The sequence below is a fragment of the Pseudonaja textilis genome, chromosome 1 (genome assembly GCF_049901715.1).
Source record: "Pseudonaja textilis isolate UNSWEBS1 chromosome 1, rPseTex1.2, whole genome shotgun sequence".
In the NCBI taxonomy this organism is placed as follows: Eukaryota; Metazoa; Chordata; class Lepidosauria; order Squamata; family Elapidae; genus Pseudonaja; species Pseudonaja textilis.
This window is the reverse complement of record NC_141990.1, coordinates 331,887,102-331,905,255: the sequence shown is the minus strand read 5'-3', so window position 1 is coordinate 331,905,255 and position 18,154 is coordinate 331,887,102. Positions and strand designations below refer to the sequence as shown.

Below are 18,154 nucleotides of genomic sequence, written 5' to 3'. Positions count from 1 at the left end.
TTGGGAGCAGCTCTTCGGAGCGTTTGAAAAGCTAGAAACAAATGTTTGTTGCCGGGATATAACCTGTTGGAATATTCAGGGAGAGGCAGCTATTTGTGAAACAGAAGATTCTTGTCTTTAAAGATGAGACTGCTGCTCTCCCAGAAAAAAATGCCATAAGTCACGGTCTCGTGACTGTGGAACACTGCAAATGGCCACAAATGCAGGCCATTGCTGAGTGCCCCAAATGTGGTCACATGATGGGGGAGGAGCAGCCATCAGAACTTTAAATCTGGGTCATAAATCCCTTTTTCAACATCTTTTCTAACTTTGAACAATCACTTAGCAACACTCACTTAGTTTGTAAATCAAAGATTATCTGTACTTAATTCCATGGATCAGGGAACACTTGAGTTGTAGTGCTCAAGTATTGGTCTGAATCCATTTCCGTATTAATTTCTGGGATTGTGTTCTTAGTGTCGCGAGGAGTATAATTCCTACTTCCGAAAAATCAAATTCAGGGGAATTCTTTGACATCCATAATTGCTTAAATGGACGAGATGAGGGAGAGAAAACGGCATTTAAAACCTGACAAAATGGACGTGCTGTTGGTAGATGGGAAACAGGACGGGAAGATGGAGGGTCAGTCCATTGTAGACAGAATGTCTGGGAATACTTCACAATTCCTACTTCTCATCGGTGGTGGTGGTGGTGGGGGCAGCTCAGTTATTAAAATGCTGGCTTTGTCAACTGGCAGCCCAGGTTTGAGACCCAAGCAACATGTGACAGGATGAACTCCCATCCTCACCCCAGCTCCTACCAAACTAGCAATTCAAAAGCATGCAAATGCTAGTAGATAAATAGGTACCACTTTGACAAGAAGATAACTGCTTCATAACGTCATGCTAGCCACATTACAATATAAATGTCTTCGTACAGTGCTGACTCAATGGCCTTGAAACAGATGAGCACCACCTTCTAAACTCGGCAATGATTAGTGGAGTAAAATCCGCTGGGACTCTATCATCAGATCTGCAAGTATTGGCAATGGTAAGAAGTGGCACAATTGCATTTAGAATGCCAACTATTTCCATTCCTGGGCTAATCAAGTTCGGTATTGATTATCCTTGCCTTAATAACCCTTTTGATTATGCACATGTGATTTGACTAGAGTTACTATTGGAAACTACCCTGAAATACCTGGACTAAGCAGACCTAATCTGAGTATTTAAAGGCCTGTTCCAAATCGGTATAGTTTTAAGGCACTATAGAGGAGACTTGTTTGAAGAAAATAATCCATTTTCCCTTGAGACATTATTTGCTCTTCCCAGGCTATGAAATGTGTTCTTTTAAAAGTTATGCTTACAAAACCGGCTGATTGTTCTCTTTCATCAAGATTTGATTTAAATATTTTATCATGAACTTTAATTTGTGTTGTTAATTTTTTTTTATATTCTGTTTTTGCTTTTATTTTATATTATCTATTTTAAGCTCTTGCTCGAGTAAAGAGGTATACATCAAGTAACCCAAGGGTTCTTTTAGAGGTGAAATAGTGCATTTTCTAAAAGAAATCTGAGCAATTTTAATAAATTAGGCCTGTTTAAAGTAAAATTACATTGGTGGCCTAATATAAAAACGGATTGGGGTGTTTATGGTCTGTTTTTTTTTGGCCAAGTGGACAGATTTCTAAGAAAGTATTAAATTATAATCCTGTCCTATTTTTTGTTTGCTGAGACTGTGTATCCTGAGCAACTCACAGAGGCAAAGTTGTTTCTAAATTTTGGTATTTTGCTTCACAATATATAACTGTTATATATGTGCATAGATCAGACAGTTTTGCAATTATGATTCTGGAGTTGACAAAAAAAAAATAGTACGAATGGGACTCAAGAAATGGGCTTTCTCTATTACAGTGACTGCCTTCTGGAAGAGCTTCCTCACTTCCTTCAAGTGTTCCTTAAAATCGGGCTTTTCCCAAGGTCTTGGATTATGGGATGGATGGCAGGTCTTTTATGGGAATAAGTGTCATTGTTCTGTCTTCTTTATTATATTCTTATATTCTTTTCATACTGTTTCTAAGGTTTTGCCATCTAGAGTCACCATAGAGTTTAGTAGCCACATAAATAAGTAAAACTAATCACATTTCTTTTTAGATTAGATTTAGATTAATTTGATTTGTCAATCGCTTACAAGATAATAGGTATAAGAATAAACATAGTTATGAGTACATGAAATGGATACATATAAGAAAAATAAAAGAATAGGACAGGGACGGTAGGCACGTTAGTGCGCTTATGCACGCCCCCTACAGATCTCTTAGGAAAGGGGTGAGGTCAATAGTAGACATTCTTAAAGTTTTTGGGGTTTGGGAAGAAACCACAGAGTCAGGTAGAGTATTCCAGACATTGACCACTCTGTTGCTGAAGTCGTATTTCTTACAATCAAGTTTGGTCCAGTTAACCTTGAGTTTGTATCTATTGTGTGCTCTTGTATTGTTATGGTTGAAGCTGAAGTATTCATTGACAGATAGGACATTGCAATGTATGATTTTATATACTATACTTAGATCAGACCGAAGGCGGCATAGTTCTAGGTTTTCTAGGTCTAGAATTTCAAGTCTAGTGGCATAAGATATTCTGCAATGAGTAGAGGAGTGTAGAACTCCTCTTGTGAAGTATTTCTGGATTTTCTCAACTGTGCTAATATCAGATACGTAATGTGGGTTCCAGACTGATGAGCTGTATTCAAGTATTGGTCTAGCAAATGCTTCAGTTGGTAGTGTGATATTACCAGAGAAAAAGCTACGTAGGATTAGGTTAACAATTCTTAACGCCTTTTTGGCTATGTAGTTACAGTGGGCTCTAGCACTTAGATATTAGAGATGAGTATTCCAAGGTCCTTGACTGCAGGCAGGTTCAAATTACATTTGGGACACATTTCATTAAAAGGCCAACTTCCTTGAGAGGTCTATAATGCTGGAAAAATCAGAAGGAAAGAGAAAAAGAGGATGACCAGTGGCAAGATGGATGGGACCAGCTACACCAGCATTACACCATTGCAGGGCCCGTTTCAGGACACTTTAATCTAGATAAAAATCTGTGCGGTTGCTAAGGGTCAACAGCACAATCAATCAAATCACGTATTTAAAAGCCAATCCTGATCTCATTTGCTTTAACTTCTCCTCGTGTCTCACTTTCAGATAAGAAATATTCATGTCCCTTTGGTTCATTGCATCAGCAGTCATGCAACAACTAAAGATATTTCAAATTATTTAGTTTTGGGGAAAGGATATGAGAAGGATTTTCCTGACCTCCTTCATTGCACAATGGAACGTAAATTCAAGATGATAGGTGAGAACGATTTTATTAGGGGATGAATTGCAAAGTTTGCTGCTGCAGCCAAGAGATTGAGTGCTTAGTTTTTGCAGTTGATTGTAAAGATGTTATGTAGGTCAAGAGTTTTATGGCTTGAAAACTAGTTTTTATTTTAATATAGCTAAATGAGGCTTCCAGAGATTAATATTACAAATGCTTTATAAAGTAATGTTTCAGTATGAAGAAAACTATAGAAAACAGTATTCAAAGCTGTGAAGTCCTTGGTGCTCTCTGGATTTGATTATTTGTAGACATTTTATTACTCAACTAGATAACATCATCAGTGCTGGTGAATATAGGGTTTACTTCTTTGTTAAGCTATTGCAACATGCTTGAATATTTGTCTTCAGACAAAAATATTTGTCTTCAGACAAATACAAATACACAGCAGCAACTCAGAAACACAAAATTGAAATCTAACCAATTTTATCAAAAAAATGTCTGACTTTTCATAGTACCAACACAAGCTATAAAAAGCATTACTATGCACCAAAAATATCTCCGAAATAACCAACAAACTATTATAACCACACAACAACCCATAACATATAAAACAGCTAAAGCTCTCCAAAACATATTAAGTATACCAAAAGACCAAGTAAACCAAGAAGAAAAAAACCAGGAGTCTACAACATATACAGAAGACTAGCAGAGTGCATCCATGAACAGTAACTAGCAGTCAAGAAGGCACAATGAAAACGCCACCTCACAACCCTTGTACATACATATTCAACCATAGTTTCAACTGGGAAACTGAGCACCCTAACATAAAGGTAAAGATTCTCCTGCACATACGTGCTAGTCATTTTCGGCTCTAGGGCTCATCTCTGTTTCTAAGCCAAAGAGCTAGCACTGTCCGAAGATATCTCCATGGTCATGTGGCCAGCATGACTAAATGCCAAAGGTGCACGGAATGCTGTTTTACCCTCCCACCAACCTGGTCCCTATTTTTCTACTTGCATTTTTATGTGCTTTCGAACTGCTAGGTTGGCAGAAGCTGGGACAAGTAACAGGAGCTCACTCAGTTACACGATGCTAGGGATTCAAACCTAGTGCCGTAAGCATCCTAGACCAAAACTCTAAAAAAAAAATTCCTGGAAACTTGGCATTTGAACAAATCAATCATCAATAGACACACAGAGATAAGCCTTTTACACACCATTCAAAATATACACTTAAAAAGCTAAGAACAAAACAAAAAGACCAGAATACATTCCCTACAATAGCCAACTTCTTGATAAGCAGGGATTCACACCGGGGAAACAATATCCTAATTAAAGAACCACCAAGGAGAAAACACACCTCTTTCAACACTGACAGGCTAAATAACCTCAGAGTGAATAACCTATATTCTCTTCTATTGGAATAGTCAAAGCAGAAGTACTGAAGGAACAAAGGTTTAAAAAGTGTAGTTTAACAAGAAATGTAGATTTGGAAATGTACTGAGAATAGATGGAGTTGGGTTTGACAGAATGATTGCAAGCTGTTTATAAATGGGAAAGAAAACAAGTGGGTATATGCATACTTTTTTATTTATGTATTTTGTCATGTTTACGTAGTGTATATTGGAGGTGGGTGACCCTTTGAGAGCTGTATGCAACAAAATTTTAATGTATGCCGATTAATGTACATTCAAAGTGACAAAGTTATTCTAAGTATGTGAATCTTGGTAGGATGTTTATAAAAGATGAGGAAATGGGTGGGGATAGTTTCATATGTACAAAATCTAGTGGAAAAGTAACGGTTAATGTGCTGTGAAGAATAAATATTGAAAGAAGCAAAAAGAGTTATGTATGCAAGTGTATTTTCCCCATTTCAATGCAAGTCAAAGTTGGATATCAGGATAAACATTAAATTCCAAAAAAACCAAACGAAGAAAAAGTGAAGAGACTAAAGAGAAGATTGAGGAAGTTGTGGCCTTGGATACTGATAAGCTCCTCAGAAATGCAGAGCTACGAAATTTAAAGAGCAAAAGGCAATGAATGAAGCAGTGCTATCAATGTAATGAAAAAAGGATGGTCGGCAAAGAGAAAAAGGAGAAAAATGGTGAATAGTGTTGATGTAGGCTACCTTCATGTCCTTTTATTTCTCTCTCTCTCAGACCTTTAATTTCATTGGCATAGCATTTAGTACTACTCTCATAATTCTGCTTAACTCAAAAGGGAGTACCAGGATTGGAATGTATCTATGTAGTTACCTGTAGTTTCTCAGGACTAGGGTGGCCCTAAGCCAATGCCATTGACTACCAAAATTAAATTACAAAATTCTCTGGAGTCAAATCTTAAAATCTCAGTGAAGTCTCATAAGACATTGGCCATTTTTAACTCAGCTGTACCCTTGTTGTTTCTCTTTCTTTGGGGCATCTATCACATCGACAATGGCGCCTGCCCAATGGCCTTGTGCCAGGCCTCTACAGCTGCCAAAAGGGCCAATGTGGTCCTTGGTTGCATCAACAAAGGGATAGTTTCAAGATGACATGAAGTGATAGCACCACTTCATGCTGCACCATTAAGGCCATACTTGGAATACTGCATCCAATTCTGGTCACCGCGATACAAAAAGGATATTGGCACCCTAGAAAGAGTGCAGAGAGAAACAAAGATGATAAGGGGTCTGGAAGCTAAACCAGCAAAGCTGACTGAGGAATTCTGGGAGTTGAAGTCCACAAATCTTAAAGTTAGCCCCTGGGCTAAACCATATGATGAACAATTGAGAGAACTAGGTATGTCTAGTCTAATGAAGAGAAGAACTAGGGATGGATATGTTAGAAGATTTCCAGTACTTTAGGGCAGGGGTGTCCAACCAGCAGTCCATGGGCCAGATGTGTCATGCACAGGCCACCCCCACCCCAGCTCTGCAAAGGCAAAAAACATTGCGATATGTCACATGACACCAATATGAACAGCAAGTTTGATAGCCATGCTTTAGGGGCCATCACAAAGAGGGACTCAACTTATTCTCCAAAGCACATGAGGGCAGATGCTTTGAAGCATAACTTGACTCCCTCTTTGTGAGGCCCTGAGGGCAGGACAAAAAGTAATGGGTGGAAGATCATTAAAGAGAGATCCAACTTAGAACTCATGAGAAATTTCCTGACAGAACAATTAATCAATGAAATGGCTTGCCTCCAGAATCCGACACTGGAGGTTTTCAAGAACACACTGGATAGCTGTTTGTTTGGAATGTTATAGGGTCTCCTGTTTGAGTGGGGAGCTGGACTAGAAGACCTCTAAGGTCCCTTCCAACTCTGTTATTCTATGTTCTAATTCCACAAGCAGGAAGTTCCATGCTCACATCATGCTTCTCTCCTCCCCAATTGGCCATGTTTTTGTAGCTGTGCTATTTGCAGATGGATAGAGCTGAGACCAGCTCTATCTACACAGGAATATCCTGTGTTGCCCTCTTCCTTCTCCTTCACCCCATCATGACGTTATTTCCTGAGTTATCAGGAGAAGCAGAGGATGTTGCAGTGGCCCTCAGAATGTTTGTATAGGTCAAAGACATCTTAAGTGACCCTGAGTAAACAGCGAGGAGGTTAAGGAAGGCAAAAGGTCAGGTTGATGGGAAGCCTAATTTCAAAGATTTAAGAAGCCCACTCCTTTTTCAGCCAAGACTCAGTTTTGGTTTGGAAAGCTCAAAGTCATACCTGGTCCTCTGTATTTATTTGGAGGTTCCACGGACCTGAAGCCCTGATGAGAAAGGTGGCAGAGTGAAGCTGAGGTGGTATTCAGCAGGTTCTGACCGGTTCTGGAGAACCAGAAAATGAGTAGTTCGGAGAACCGGCAAATACCACCTCTGACTGGAGATTTTACAGTATCCTTCCCCTGCCACGCCCACAGAACCGGTAGTAAAAAAAAAAATGAATCCCACCACTAGAGTGAAGGTATCTACAGATAACAGAGAAGAAACTCTGGAAAAATAAATGGCTTTCTTGGACTGCTAGAAAGGCCAGGTGGTCACTTTATGGCTAAATGAGTTAGATGCAGTGGGTCCCCCTTGGTTATGGGACAGTCCCTTGAGGCATACCAGACCAATCCTGGTTTGGGACTCTCCCTCCCTCTCTTTAACTTCTGTCAAGGACAGGATTATGTCACTGAGACATGTTCTTCCTCCCTGTCCTGTCTTGCTGTACAAAAAAAAAAAGAGAGAGAGAGAGAGTTCCCCCTGCAGCCACTCCCAGAAGAGGCGGTAGGAGGAATATGATGTTTTCTGAAGTTAAGAGCCTGTCAAGGCAGGAAATGGGATGTTGCCTGACTCCTCACAGCACAGCGAACCACTCTTGCTGACAACGCACAGGATGTCACTGGGCGATACTGGGACGAGGGGATACTTCTTGCCACTGCTGCTTGTGTGCTGCTGGATGGTGTCGGCTTCAGGAGTTGCCGATTATGATGGTAAGTAGCCAGATCTCCCCAACCACATTTAGCTTGCAAGAGCCTGAAGGGCAAGAAAGAACCTTTGGGGCAGGGCCAACTGACCTGAGGAACCAAGCCGTTAGGGTGATGGTTGTGGGGATTTGACTCTTGTTTCATCAGGGTTTTAAAAGGTCCCTTCCAGAGTTCTGTTAAAGATGTCTAGTTGTGCCACAGCTCTCTTTAGGATGCCTCAAGTGAAAAATAGATGTCTAGCCTTTTTTTCCCCCTCCTTAAAGAATTGTATTGTTTATAGGAGGACTTTTCATAGCCCAGAATCCTAGAGTTCTGTGAGATCTCTATAGGGTTCCATGAAATGCTAAGAACAAAAGTTTTTCCCACTCAAACAAAGCATATTTTCTAAAACGAAGCAGCATTTCTTCCTCATGAGGGCTTCCAAAGGTGGTGGTGGTTTTTTTAAAAAACCTAATGCATTCTGTGGCTTGAAAAGTTCAGAAACCCTTGATTAATATCCTAAGTGGAGAGCCTACGCTCTTGTAGATCTTGCAGTAGTGTAGCTATTTGCAGCTCAGGAATATCAAATAGGGCAGAGATTTCCTGCCCCTTTGACAGTGGGGCAGTCAGTTCTAGATTCGCAGCCACCAGGACTGTGATACTAATTTTTCTAAGTATCCCCCGTTAAAAAATGGCATGCCAAGACACTGTAACTCTTTAAAATGTGAAAGCAAGCCAATATATTGCATGCTGTGTTGATAACATCACATCATTAGCTATTCATCCTACTTCCTTTGGAGGCTGGAGAAATCCTTTAGAAAAGAAATTGTCAGAATGATTGCAATCAAGAGCCACCACAATTCAAAGGAAAGTTTTAAAAGAGGAAAATACTTGCTTCAGTTGAGTTATTTGCAAGCTTATTTTGATGGCATGAGCTTCTCCCCTAGCTCTGCTATACAAAACATAGGTGGTTAATGAAATATACACAGCTGGTTGAAAAGCCATTTCCTTGCTTTCATGAATGCAGTGGGGAGCGGGGGAATGATCTTGCTTAGAGAGTATCAAAACACTGTTGTTAGTTCTATGATGTTCAACATTATTATAAATTACTTCTGCAAATTTCATGAAGCTAGGATGGAGAGTCAAATGCTTTAGAAAAACAAAGGGTGGATAATTTGCAGTCAAAATCAGCAGGATGAAAACAAACATAAATCGGAAGTCTTCAGAACAAGAAAGAATACAGATAAGATGGAGAAATAAGTCCTAGTTTTGTATGAAAAGAATTAAGACCCCTTAAATTGATCAAAAACTGAGTATGAGCCAGTAGCGTGATGATTGTTTTTAAAATGCACTTGGAATAACGCCACCTTTTAAAGACTATCTAGAATATGACGGGCACCATAGTCAGCAAGGGAAGGAATCCTTATGAAAAACGTGTTTTTAAAAGCTGCATATTTTGGGTCTGAAAAACAAATTAAATCAATAATCTTCAAACATCTGAAGGACTGCCAAACAGGCAGATGTTAGCTGAATAATAAGAGAAACATCCTAGTAGTATAAACAAGCGGACAGTAGCAATCCGAACACTTCATACTTCATATAGTAGTTAAGCAGGATCTAGATTGCTCTCAGGGATACTTGCCAGATCCTTCCAATCAATTCTACAATTCAAAAGAGAGGAGAGAGACAGTTTGGTGTAGTGGTTAAGGCACGAGATTAACCATGGTGGTGCAGTGGTTAGAATGCAGTACTGCAGGCTATTTCCGCTGACTGCCAACTGACTGCAATTTGGCTGTTCAAATCTCACCAGGCTTAAGGTTGACTCAGCCTTCCAATCTTCCGAGATGGGTAAAATGAGGATCCAGATTGTTGGGGGCAATATGCTGACTCTGTAAACCACTTAGAGAGGGCTACAAAGCACCGTGAAGCGGTATATACAATAAGTCTAGGTGCTATTGCTATTAGAAACCAGGAGACTGCTAACTGTGACCTTCCCACTCAGCCCTAGGAAGTAGGCATGGGCAAACCAATTCTGAAACTCTTGCCAAGAAAACTGCAGTCCAGGCAGTCTCGGGGATCAAAAACTGAAATGAAGGCTCACACAGCCCTCCAAAAAGAGGAGGGAAGAAGGGAGGTACATGTACAAGGGACTTGCTTTTTATAACTAGATGGAGTGAAGGCTGGGGGTGGGCTGGGGTTCATAATTAGAATCACTGACTAGATTCCTTCTATTGCTAGATTATAGTTTAAATGGAACTGATGAGAATCAACAAGAGCAACCGAATTGCCTGTTCCCTCGCAGTATCCCAGGGGAGGTAGTCACTGAGAACAACACTTCTTTCCTGAGTATCTCCGAAAAGTCTCGTGCTTCACTCAATGGCACGCTCACCGTCGTAGTCCTCCCATCTTTCTACACCCTTATCTTCCTCATTGGACTCCCTGCCAATGCTCTGGCACTCTGGGTGCTCACCACAAAGGTGGAGAAACTGCCCTCCACTGTTTTCCTGATAAATTTAGCAACTGCTGATCTCTTACTGTGCCTGCTGCTTCCCCTGAAGATCTCTTACTACTTCTTGGGCAACCACTGGCCCTTTGGGGAGGCTATGTGCCGCTTTACCACTATGGCCTTCTACGGCAACATGTACTGCTCCATTATTTTGCTTGCCTGCATCAGCATGGACCGCTACCTTGCTGTAGCCCACCCGTTCTTCGCCCGTTCCTTCCGCAGCTCTGCCTTTGCCATGGGCATCTGCGCTGTAGTTTGGGTGGTGGCTGTTCTCTTCACCCTGCCTCTGACTGTCCACCGTCAGTCCTTCCCACTCTATGAGACGAAGCAGACTCTATGCCATGACGTCCTGCCATGGGAACAGGAAGAGCAGCATTACTATTACTTCATCATCCTCATTGCCTGTGGCTTCCTGACTCCTTTCCTCATCATGGTGTTCAGCTGTGGGATTACACTCTGGGTCTTGCTGGGCAGCGGTGAAAAATATGCTATGGCTGCCAAGCTGACAGCCCTCATGCTTATCTCAGTCACGGCCTTTTATAGCCCAAGCCATATCCTGTTACTCCTCGACTACTCCCGCTCCTGCCTCAGGAAGGAGGGGACGTTCTACGTGCCCTACATGGCCAGTCTAGCCTTGAGTACCTGCAATAGCTGCGTCGACCCCTTCATTTACTATTATGTCTCGGAAGAATTCAGGTTAAAAGTGAAGAGGAGACTCTTCGGTCACCGGAAAGATTCTGCTGTGTCCATAAAGACCTCAAAAGAAACGCTGCCCTCAAAAACCTTCCACCACTCCCACTGTCCTGGGTGAATGAGAGACTGTCTTCACAGTACTTTGAAGGAAAGGAAGGCAATAAGGGTGGCTGGCTGGGGCTTTTCATGGTCTTTCTTACCAATATATTTTTTTTGAGGAAGCAGGTAATGGTCGATTTGTTCTTGGAGTTCTTAAAACAATATAGCTGGATAAAACCTGCCCAATCTCAGCTCCATTCCAACTTCCAAGAAGCCTAATTATGTTCCTCATTAATTCTGAAGTCTTGTGTAGCAGGTAGTTCTTCCATTTATTTCATGGCTTAACTGTATGGATTTGGAAAGTCCAAGTACATCTCTAATAAATGAATTCAAAGCAAACTTCCAAAAATAAGTTTGTTGCTGATTGAGTCTTCATTAACCTCATGCTTTCTGTTCCTGGATCTACCTCAGACCCCTACTCACAAAATTTTTACCTCAGGAAGAAACCAAAAGGAGTCACAACTGTTTTAAAAATCGATTTTTAATAAAATATTTTATCAATATCTAAATCAAAATTCTTCTCCCATCCCACCCAACCCCTGGATGCTCCAATTCACTAAAGGATTGTGCTGAACCATAAAATCAAACTGTACCCCTGCAATGCCTAAGCAAATGGGGTACAGGCTGTTCTCCTGAGCACTTGGAATGAACAAACAGGTATCTGCCTAGATGTACAGTGGGCAAGAACATATAAGCCCAATGAGCAGAGATAAAAAATATGTCAAGATTGGGGTCACCACGTCAACCTGATTCCATTTGACGATAATCTGGGGTAAATAAAAATGTTTGTTTTACAATAAATATTGGGTACAGCATATATTTTTGCATACGGTTCATCAAGGCTGGCATATCTGCATTGCAGAAGAACCGGGTCTGGCAGTAGTAGTTCTCAAACTTCAATTCCCTTAGAAAATATTCTCTGACATCCTTCAAATTTATAAATAGCTTATTTTGCCATCAGTCATGGAGGACGTAAAACAGGAGGGGAAGCTGTAGCCATAGATGTTTGCAAACTACAAATCCTAGAGTTCATCAGCTCTAGCCAAGCTGGCTTGGAGTGCAGAGTTTGTAATTAGCAACATCTGGAAAGCTACATGTTTACCATCCGTGGTTTAGAAGTTTAGAGGGGGAAGAAAATAGAAGTGGATCAGCTCCAGTGCTCTGGAAAATATGAGGTGGACGCATGCTTTTCTTTCCATACAATAGAGGAAGGATAACCGGAAAGAGAAGATAAGGTAAGATTGGAAAGCCAATTCCTATCCCACCAATATCAACCTTTGAACAGAGGAAGCTTGTTCTGTCCGAGCTCTTCTTCCACCCTCCAGGCTAAGGGTGTGTGTGTGTGTGTGTGTGTGTGTGAGAGAGAGAGAGAGAGAGAGAGAGAGAGAGAGAAACAGAGACAGAGGGGTGCAGTAATATGATGCACAAAACAAATGACCTGGAGCTCTTCTGCTTTGGTTGCAATGGGGTTGCCTGGGTCACAGAGATCAACGGTGCCACCCTTTCTCCACTCACAGCCAGGGCAGAGTTGGTTGGAAGACAAGAGTCGGTTCGAATTGTGGTCCGCTGGGTTTGAGCAACTCCAAAAGAGGGTCTGGATTCCAGCTTGCCCTATGTAGCTTGTGCAATACAAGTGGGAAAGCGGCAAGTGAGAGCCATGAGAAGGGCAAGACAAGAGTTCCATCTTCCTTTGTCAGCAGGACACAGAACAATAACATGGCCTGGATCTCTAAGTGGAGTTGGCTGTTAGACGGAAAGGGAAGAGCGCTCTACAGAAAAAAAATAGGAAACATGGAAGGAGGAAAAAATAGAAAACTGTGAGGTGGAGAGGGAGCCAAGAACTACCAGGCCTCCTCCCCACAAGGCCAGATTGAACCTCTCACCATTCACTTCCCAGTGATCACAGCAGCTCCTGGGTATCTGCTGTTATCCTGCGCCTCTGTGCCGCTTGCTGTGGTCAGTTCAAAAGCGTCTCCTTCAGAAGTGTAAGGGTCTGCCTCATATTCATAGGAGTAGTAGGAAAAGTCCAACTGAAGGGTGGGACTTTCATCTGTGAGGTACATTAAAAGGAGGTTCAAGAAAATGGCGGGAAAAGTAGATTAAGTTCAAGGACCCCCCTCCAGTAGTTTCTAATTCCAGCCAGTCTTCGATTTCTTTGCATCGTAAAGAGACACCCCTAAACCACGGTAACCTAAACACAGAGGGAGTTTTCTCGCTTATTACTCACAACAACACAAACGTTTCTTGATCACAGAGCTTAACTTCCTCCTTGGCTCCTGAGATTGGCTTCCGATGTTAACAGATAATCAGAGTTGGAAGGGACCTTGTAGGTCATCTAGTCCAACCCCACCCACCCAAGCGGGAGACACTTCATCTTTGCCCAGCCCAAGCTCTGCATCCCTACCCAAACTGGTGCCAAAGTCAGGCCTCACCCCTTGTTCCAACGCCATGTACAGGTAGTTCTCGACTTACAATCACAATGGAGCCCAAGCCAAAATTTCTGTTGTTAAGCGAGACATCTGTTAAGTGAGTTTTGCTTCATTTTATGACCATTCTTCACACAGTTGTTAACGGAATCCCTGCAGCTGTTTAGTCAGTCACATGGTCATTAAGTGAAGCTGGCTTCCTCATTGCTGGTCAGAAGGTCACACGGCCCCAGGGCCACTCCAACCATCATAAATAGGAACCAGTTGCCAAACGCCTCAATTTTAATCACATGACTGTAGGGAGGCTGCAACGGTCATAAATGTGAAAAATGGTCATAAGTCACTTTTTTCATTGCCACTGTAACTTTGAACGGTCACTAAACAAACTGTTGTAAGTTGAGGACTATCTGTACTGATAGCTTCCAGGCTGGTAAAATCTTTGCCACCTGCAACACTGAATCAGCCTTGGGACCGATCAGAGAAGCCCCCTCCTGTCTCGTCCCCAGAATTTTTTTTTTCATCATAGATTCCAGGGTCGTCCTGCTACTGGTTTGCACTGGTTCATACCGGTTCGGGCGAACCGGTAGTAGCAACGACCGCCCAACGACCGCCCACCCCTCCCCTCCCAGGAGTCTCTACATGTCCCGTTTTAGATCCCAGGTAAGTGCAGGGCCTGCACGGAGGCTCGGGGAGGGAGAAAAACGGGCCTCCTGGAGGCTCCGAAAGGCAGGAAATGGGCCTGTTTCCAGCCTCCAGAGAGCCTCTGGGGCCCGGGTAGGGGAAAACGAGCCTCCGGAGAGCCTTCGGAGCCCAGGGAGGGGGAAAATGCCCCCCATGCCATGGTGCAGGAGGCCGACTAGGCCACGCCTACCATGGCCACACCATAGTAACTGGGCAGAGAACTGGTTGCTACATTTTTTGAAGCCCACCCCTGATAGGTTCCCTAAAGACTGGGTACAACAACAGGTATAATATTATGAAAAGTACTTGGCATATGATCTTGCCAGAACTTGAAATACTGTCGTAGCTTTTATTCCTCCAAAACACCACATGAAGGAACCCACAAGTTGGCAGTTTTTGTCAAAATAGAGAAGTCCTATATTGTATAGGATCAATATAGAAAGAGAAATCCTAAATAAAAAGTTCTGTAAGGTCCTTGGTGCTCTCTGAGTGTTGTTGTTTTCTTAAAGATGTTTCATGACCAAACAAGGTAACATCATCAGTGCTAGCCAATAATATTACCTAGTTTGGTAATGAAATATCTGCAAGAAGACAACCAAGCTCAGAGAGCATCAAGGACTCCTCATTTCAATCCTGAGCTACGAATATTCTCTTCTGTTGATAAAAGGGTTTTCTTGATCTTTCTCCTCAAAATCACTGTCAATAATTTCTTTTTGTTCATGATTTTTACTTTTCTTTCAACTTGTGTTATGACAAAATGGAGTCTATAAAGAAAAGATGTGTGCAGATCTTTCCTCACAGATCAGTTAAGTTGCTGTCCGCCACCCTTGAGCTGCAAAAGACTATATATCTGCCATGCCCACTGCCGAACCGTATGATGCCAGGCTTGTTATCAGAAGTAGCATCCAGATTTTAAAAGTGTGGGCATGATATGCAAAACTGTTTGGGTAAACCTGTCTGAACCTCTCAGTTGGCCCAAACCATCCACCCAACACATCACGGGGTGACTGGGTGACATTTTGCTAGAGCCCTCTGTTTAGCTATCTATCAAAACTTGGTATCTTCTCCAAACCTACACGACATCTGACATGGTGATGGGGTCTGCAAAAAGCAGGAGAAATTCTTCCACTACTGGATAACAATTCCATCCTGTGGATCAGCTGTCTGGCAACATGTTTCAGGGAGGTTGGGAACCGTCCAGTAAAGTAGAGGCACCTAAATCAGGGACAATATAACAGGAGCAAGAGGTTGCCAGAGTGTCTTTCTCCTATATTGGTCCTGAAAATAGGTGTATCTGATACTTGCAATTGTGCATGATTGACAGATATTCTGCCCCACGTGTGATGTTCTGAAGGGGAATGCAACAAAGCTAGAGACTCAGCCAAATATTTTGCCTATCATCTGATCTAAATTCATCAACAATATAGCACCATTCTGCTTAGGCTTGGATCTTATGCAATAGAGTCAAGAGAGGGAACAGCAATCATGCCAAATATATTCATACCACTACAGTTTCCTGTAGATTCAAAGATTGGCAGGCAGACTTCTAATTCACTTTTGAAGCAAGGCCCAGAGAAAGGATATTCTGGAGCAATCCTTCCCTCCTGTGAAGTGCTTGCTAACCACATAAAATTGGGAAAGGGTGGGGCAATTGCAGAAAAAAGGCAGGGCTAGAGCCCCGTTGTATAGAGTAACAGTTGGAGCTAATCTTCACCTGTTGGCATCTGTTGTTTCCTATCAGGAAATGGGTGGCTGTGGAAGTGCTTTTCTTTCTCTTCTGGAGGGTTCTTAGCTGCAGAAAAGAAGTGAAAGGATGGCTGTGGCAATGCCTCCCGGGGAGCTCCCCGCACGACCACCGTTTCTTCCACGTTCTTGGCCAGTTTTTGGTATAGCCGTGCAAAACTTACCCACCACACATTGTGCCATGGGGACCTGCTCGATCTGGGTGCTGTTTCTGCAGGCAGCCACCTCCATTTGACAGTGATTCTGATAGATAAGACCATCTGAGCCACACACCAGCTCCCCGTCGTAGCCACAGTCACGGGAACACATGCACTGTTCAAAATAGCCATCCTCTAAGCAACCAAAGACGCTGTTGCAAGGACCGGTGTGTACAAAACCTGTAGAAATAGCCAGGAGGGGTTAGAGGTGCACTGGGGGGGCATTGCAAAACTCTCCACGGTTTGTACTGTTTCCTGCATAAAAGGCAGATTAAGTATCTGTCAACATATAAAACATTCTTATGCCTGTTTTAGTAGTTGCCATTAAAAAAAAGGGGTGGGGGGAGGAAGGAAATATGGAAGAGCAGTTGAAAGCGAAAGTACATTCCAACTCTTATCTTTAAAAGATTGTAACTAAAATACCAGAGTTATTGCACGCAGGATTGCTCGGAGGAAAGAGCAGCTACAACAGCACGGGCAACTCGGGAGTAAGGCTGCAAAGTAATGTTAAAAGCCAGTTGTGAAACAAACATACTTTGCAGAAGGCAAAGACGTTTTGAAACTCCAGCCTCATGGACATTCCAGTATCCTGACTTTGTATTTGAAGATTCTTGTATTGCAAATTATTTCTTGTCTGTTATCTTTTGGCAAGTCTCACTCAGTTTGGCAAGGCTTGTGCTTATCACAGCTAATTATTTTGTAAAAACATTACAAGGTTTCTGTTCGTTTTGGATTGTGTTTGATTTGTTGGAAAAGGGTGTGAGTCAGAACAGTATGCCAGAGTTGGCTGCATACAGGACAATGCCAGTAATGAATCCTTTGAAGTTTTTTGAAGTTTGACTCAGGAATCATGATTTAATTAGAGCGATTCCTGGAATCCTGACAGTATCATGAGCCCCTGCAGCTAATTATGGGTAGTCCTCGACTTACAAACAGTTTGCTTGGCAACCGTTCGAAGTTACAACTGCACTGAAAAAAAGGTGACTTATGACCATTTTTCACACTCGTGACCGTTGCAGCATCCCCATGGTCACGTGATTTGCATTTGGATGCCTGACAAGTGACTCACAGTTGTGACAGTTGCAATGTCCTGGGATTAAGTGATCCCCCCTTTTGCGACCTTCTGACAGGCAAAGTCAATGGGGAAGCCAGATTCACTTAACAACCGTGTTTCTATAATTTAACAACCGCAGTGATTCACTTAACAAATGTGGCAAGGAAAGTCGTAAAATGGGGCAAAACTCACTTAACAATATTGTCACTTTAGCAACATAAATTTTGGGTTAAATTGTGGCCGTAAGTTGAGGACAGCCTGTATTTGCTGCCTTAAAGCTGCTTCACGCTCTTGGGGGGGACAGATTCCCAGACGGGTGTGAGACGAAGCCACCCAAACTCATTGCCAACTCATAAAATATTTCTATGGTCTTTTTAGAGTTGCCAACAGAAGGTGGGGGGGAAGGGGTTTGAAAGAGCAGTGCGGCAGCTTGGAAATCGAAAGTGCATTCCACACATAGTTTTTCAAAGATAGTAACTAGGTGATCGAAGTTTCTGCCGATGCAAATATCTAACTGGAGAACATGATTGATGACTCTTGGCTATAGATGCGTCTTGTTGGAGAATATGAATTAAGATACACCCGTATCTTAATACGGGGGGGAAACCAGGGTCAAGGGCAAGGTCAACATTTTTTACTACTGGTTCTGTGGGCATGGATAGGTGAACACAGCCATGTGATTGGGTGGGCATGTTTTTTTTTTGCAGCACCCCACACCTTTTTGGGCCTTCCTGGACGCAGGGGAGCCACTGGGGGGGTGTTTTTGCTCCCAGAAGGCTCCCCTGGGGCTCAGGAAGGAAAAAAATAGAGCACAGGAGGGGCACACAGCCTTCCTCGCCTCAGGGAAGCTTCCTGGGCGAAGCAGTAAGAAGCGAGGGGAATCCTGGCACAGCTGTTCATAGGAGCAGCTAATTATTGGGAGGTTTAAAAAAAAAAAGAAATACCTTAAGGAGTGATTGGGCGGCGAGCATCGGGTGGACAGTGTGAGTGAGCATCAGGCATCGGGCGGGGGGGGGCAAGCAAGCAAGCGGTAAC

At 42.6% G+C, this 18,154-nt stretch overlaps 2 protein-coding genes across 2 annotated transcripts in view; one reads left to right on the top strand and one right to left on the bottom strand.

Moving 5' to 3' along the window:
* The first annotated feature begins 7,525 nt into the window (after positions 1–7,525).
* Positions 7,526–11,367, top strand: F2RL3 (F2R like thrombin or trypsin receptor 3). Its single transcript, XM_026698849.2, has 2 exons — positions 7,526–7,747; positions 9,959–11,367. Exons 1-2 carry the CDS (start codon positions 7,597–7,599, stop codon positions 11,035–11,037), a joined length of 1,230 nt encoding a protein of 409 aa, XP_026554634.2. The 5' UTR covers positions 7,526–7,596; the 3' UTR covers positions 11,038–11,367.
* A 250-nt stretch (positions 11,368–11,617) lies between these two features.
* Positions 11,618–18,154, bottom strand: part of CPAMD8 (C3 and PZP like alpha-2-macroglobulin domain containing 8) — a 60,250-nt gene continuing 53,713 nt past the window's right edge. The window contains exons 40-43 of the mRNA XM_026698848.2: positions 16,033–16,245; positions 15,840–15,917; positions 12,902–13,068; positions 11,618–12,787 (exon numbers count right to left, since the gene is read on the bottom strand). Coding sequence (XP_026554633.2) covers positions 12,905–13,068; positions 15,840–15,917; positions 16,033–16,245 — 455 coding nt within the window. The 3' untranslated portion in view covers positions 11,618–12,787; positions 12,902–12,904. The remainder of the gene's footprint in view (positions 12,788–12,901; positions 13,069–15,839; positions 15,918–16,032; positions 16,246–18,154) is intronic.

Excerpts from the sequence above, each read along its gene's own strand:
- F2RL3 (XM_026698849.2), top strand. The coding sequence starts at position 7,597 with ATGTTGCCTGACTCCTCACAGCACAGCGAACCACTCTTGCTGACAACG. Across the intron at positions 7,748-9,958 it reads AGGAGTTGCCGATTATGATG|ATTATAGTTTAAATGGAACT; the intron begins GTAAGTAGCCAG and ends TTCTATTGCTAG.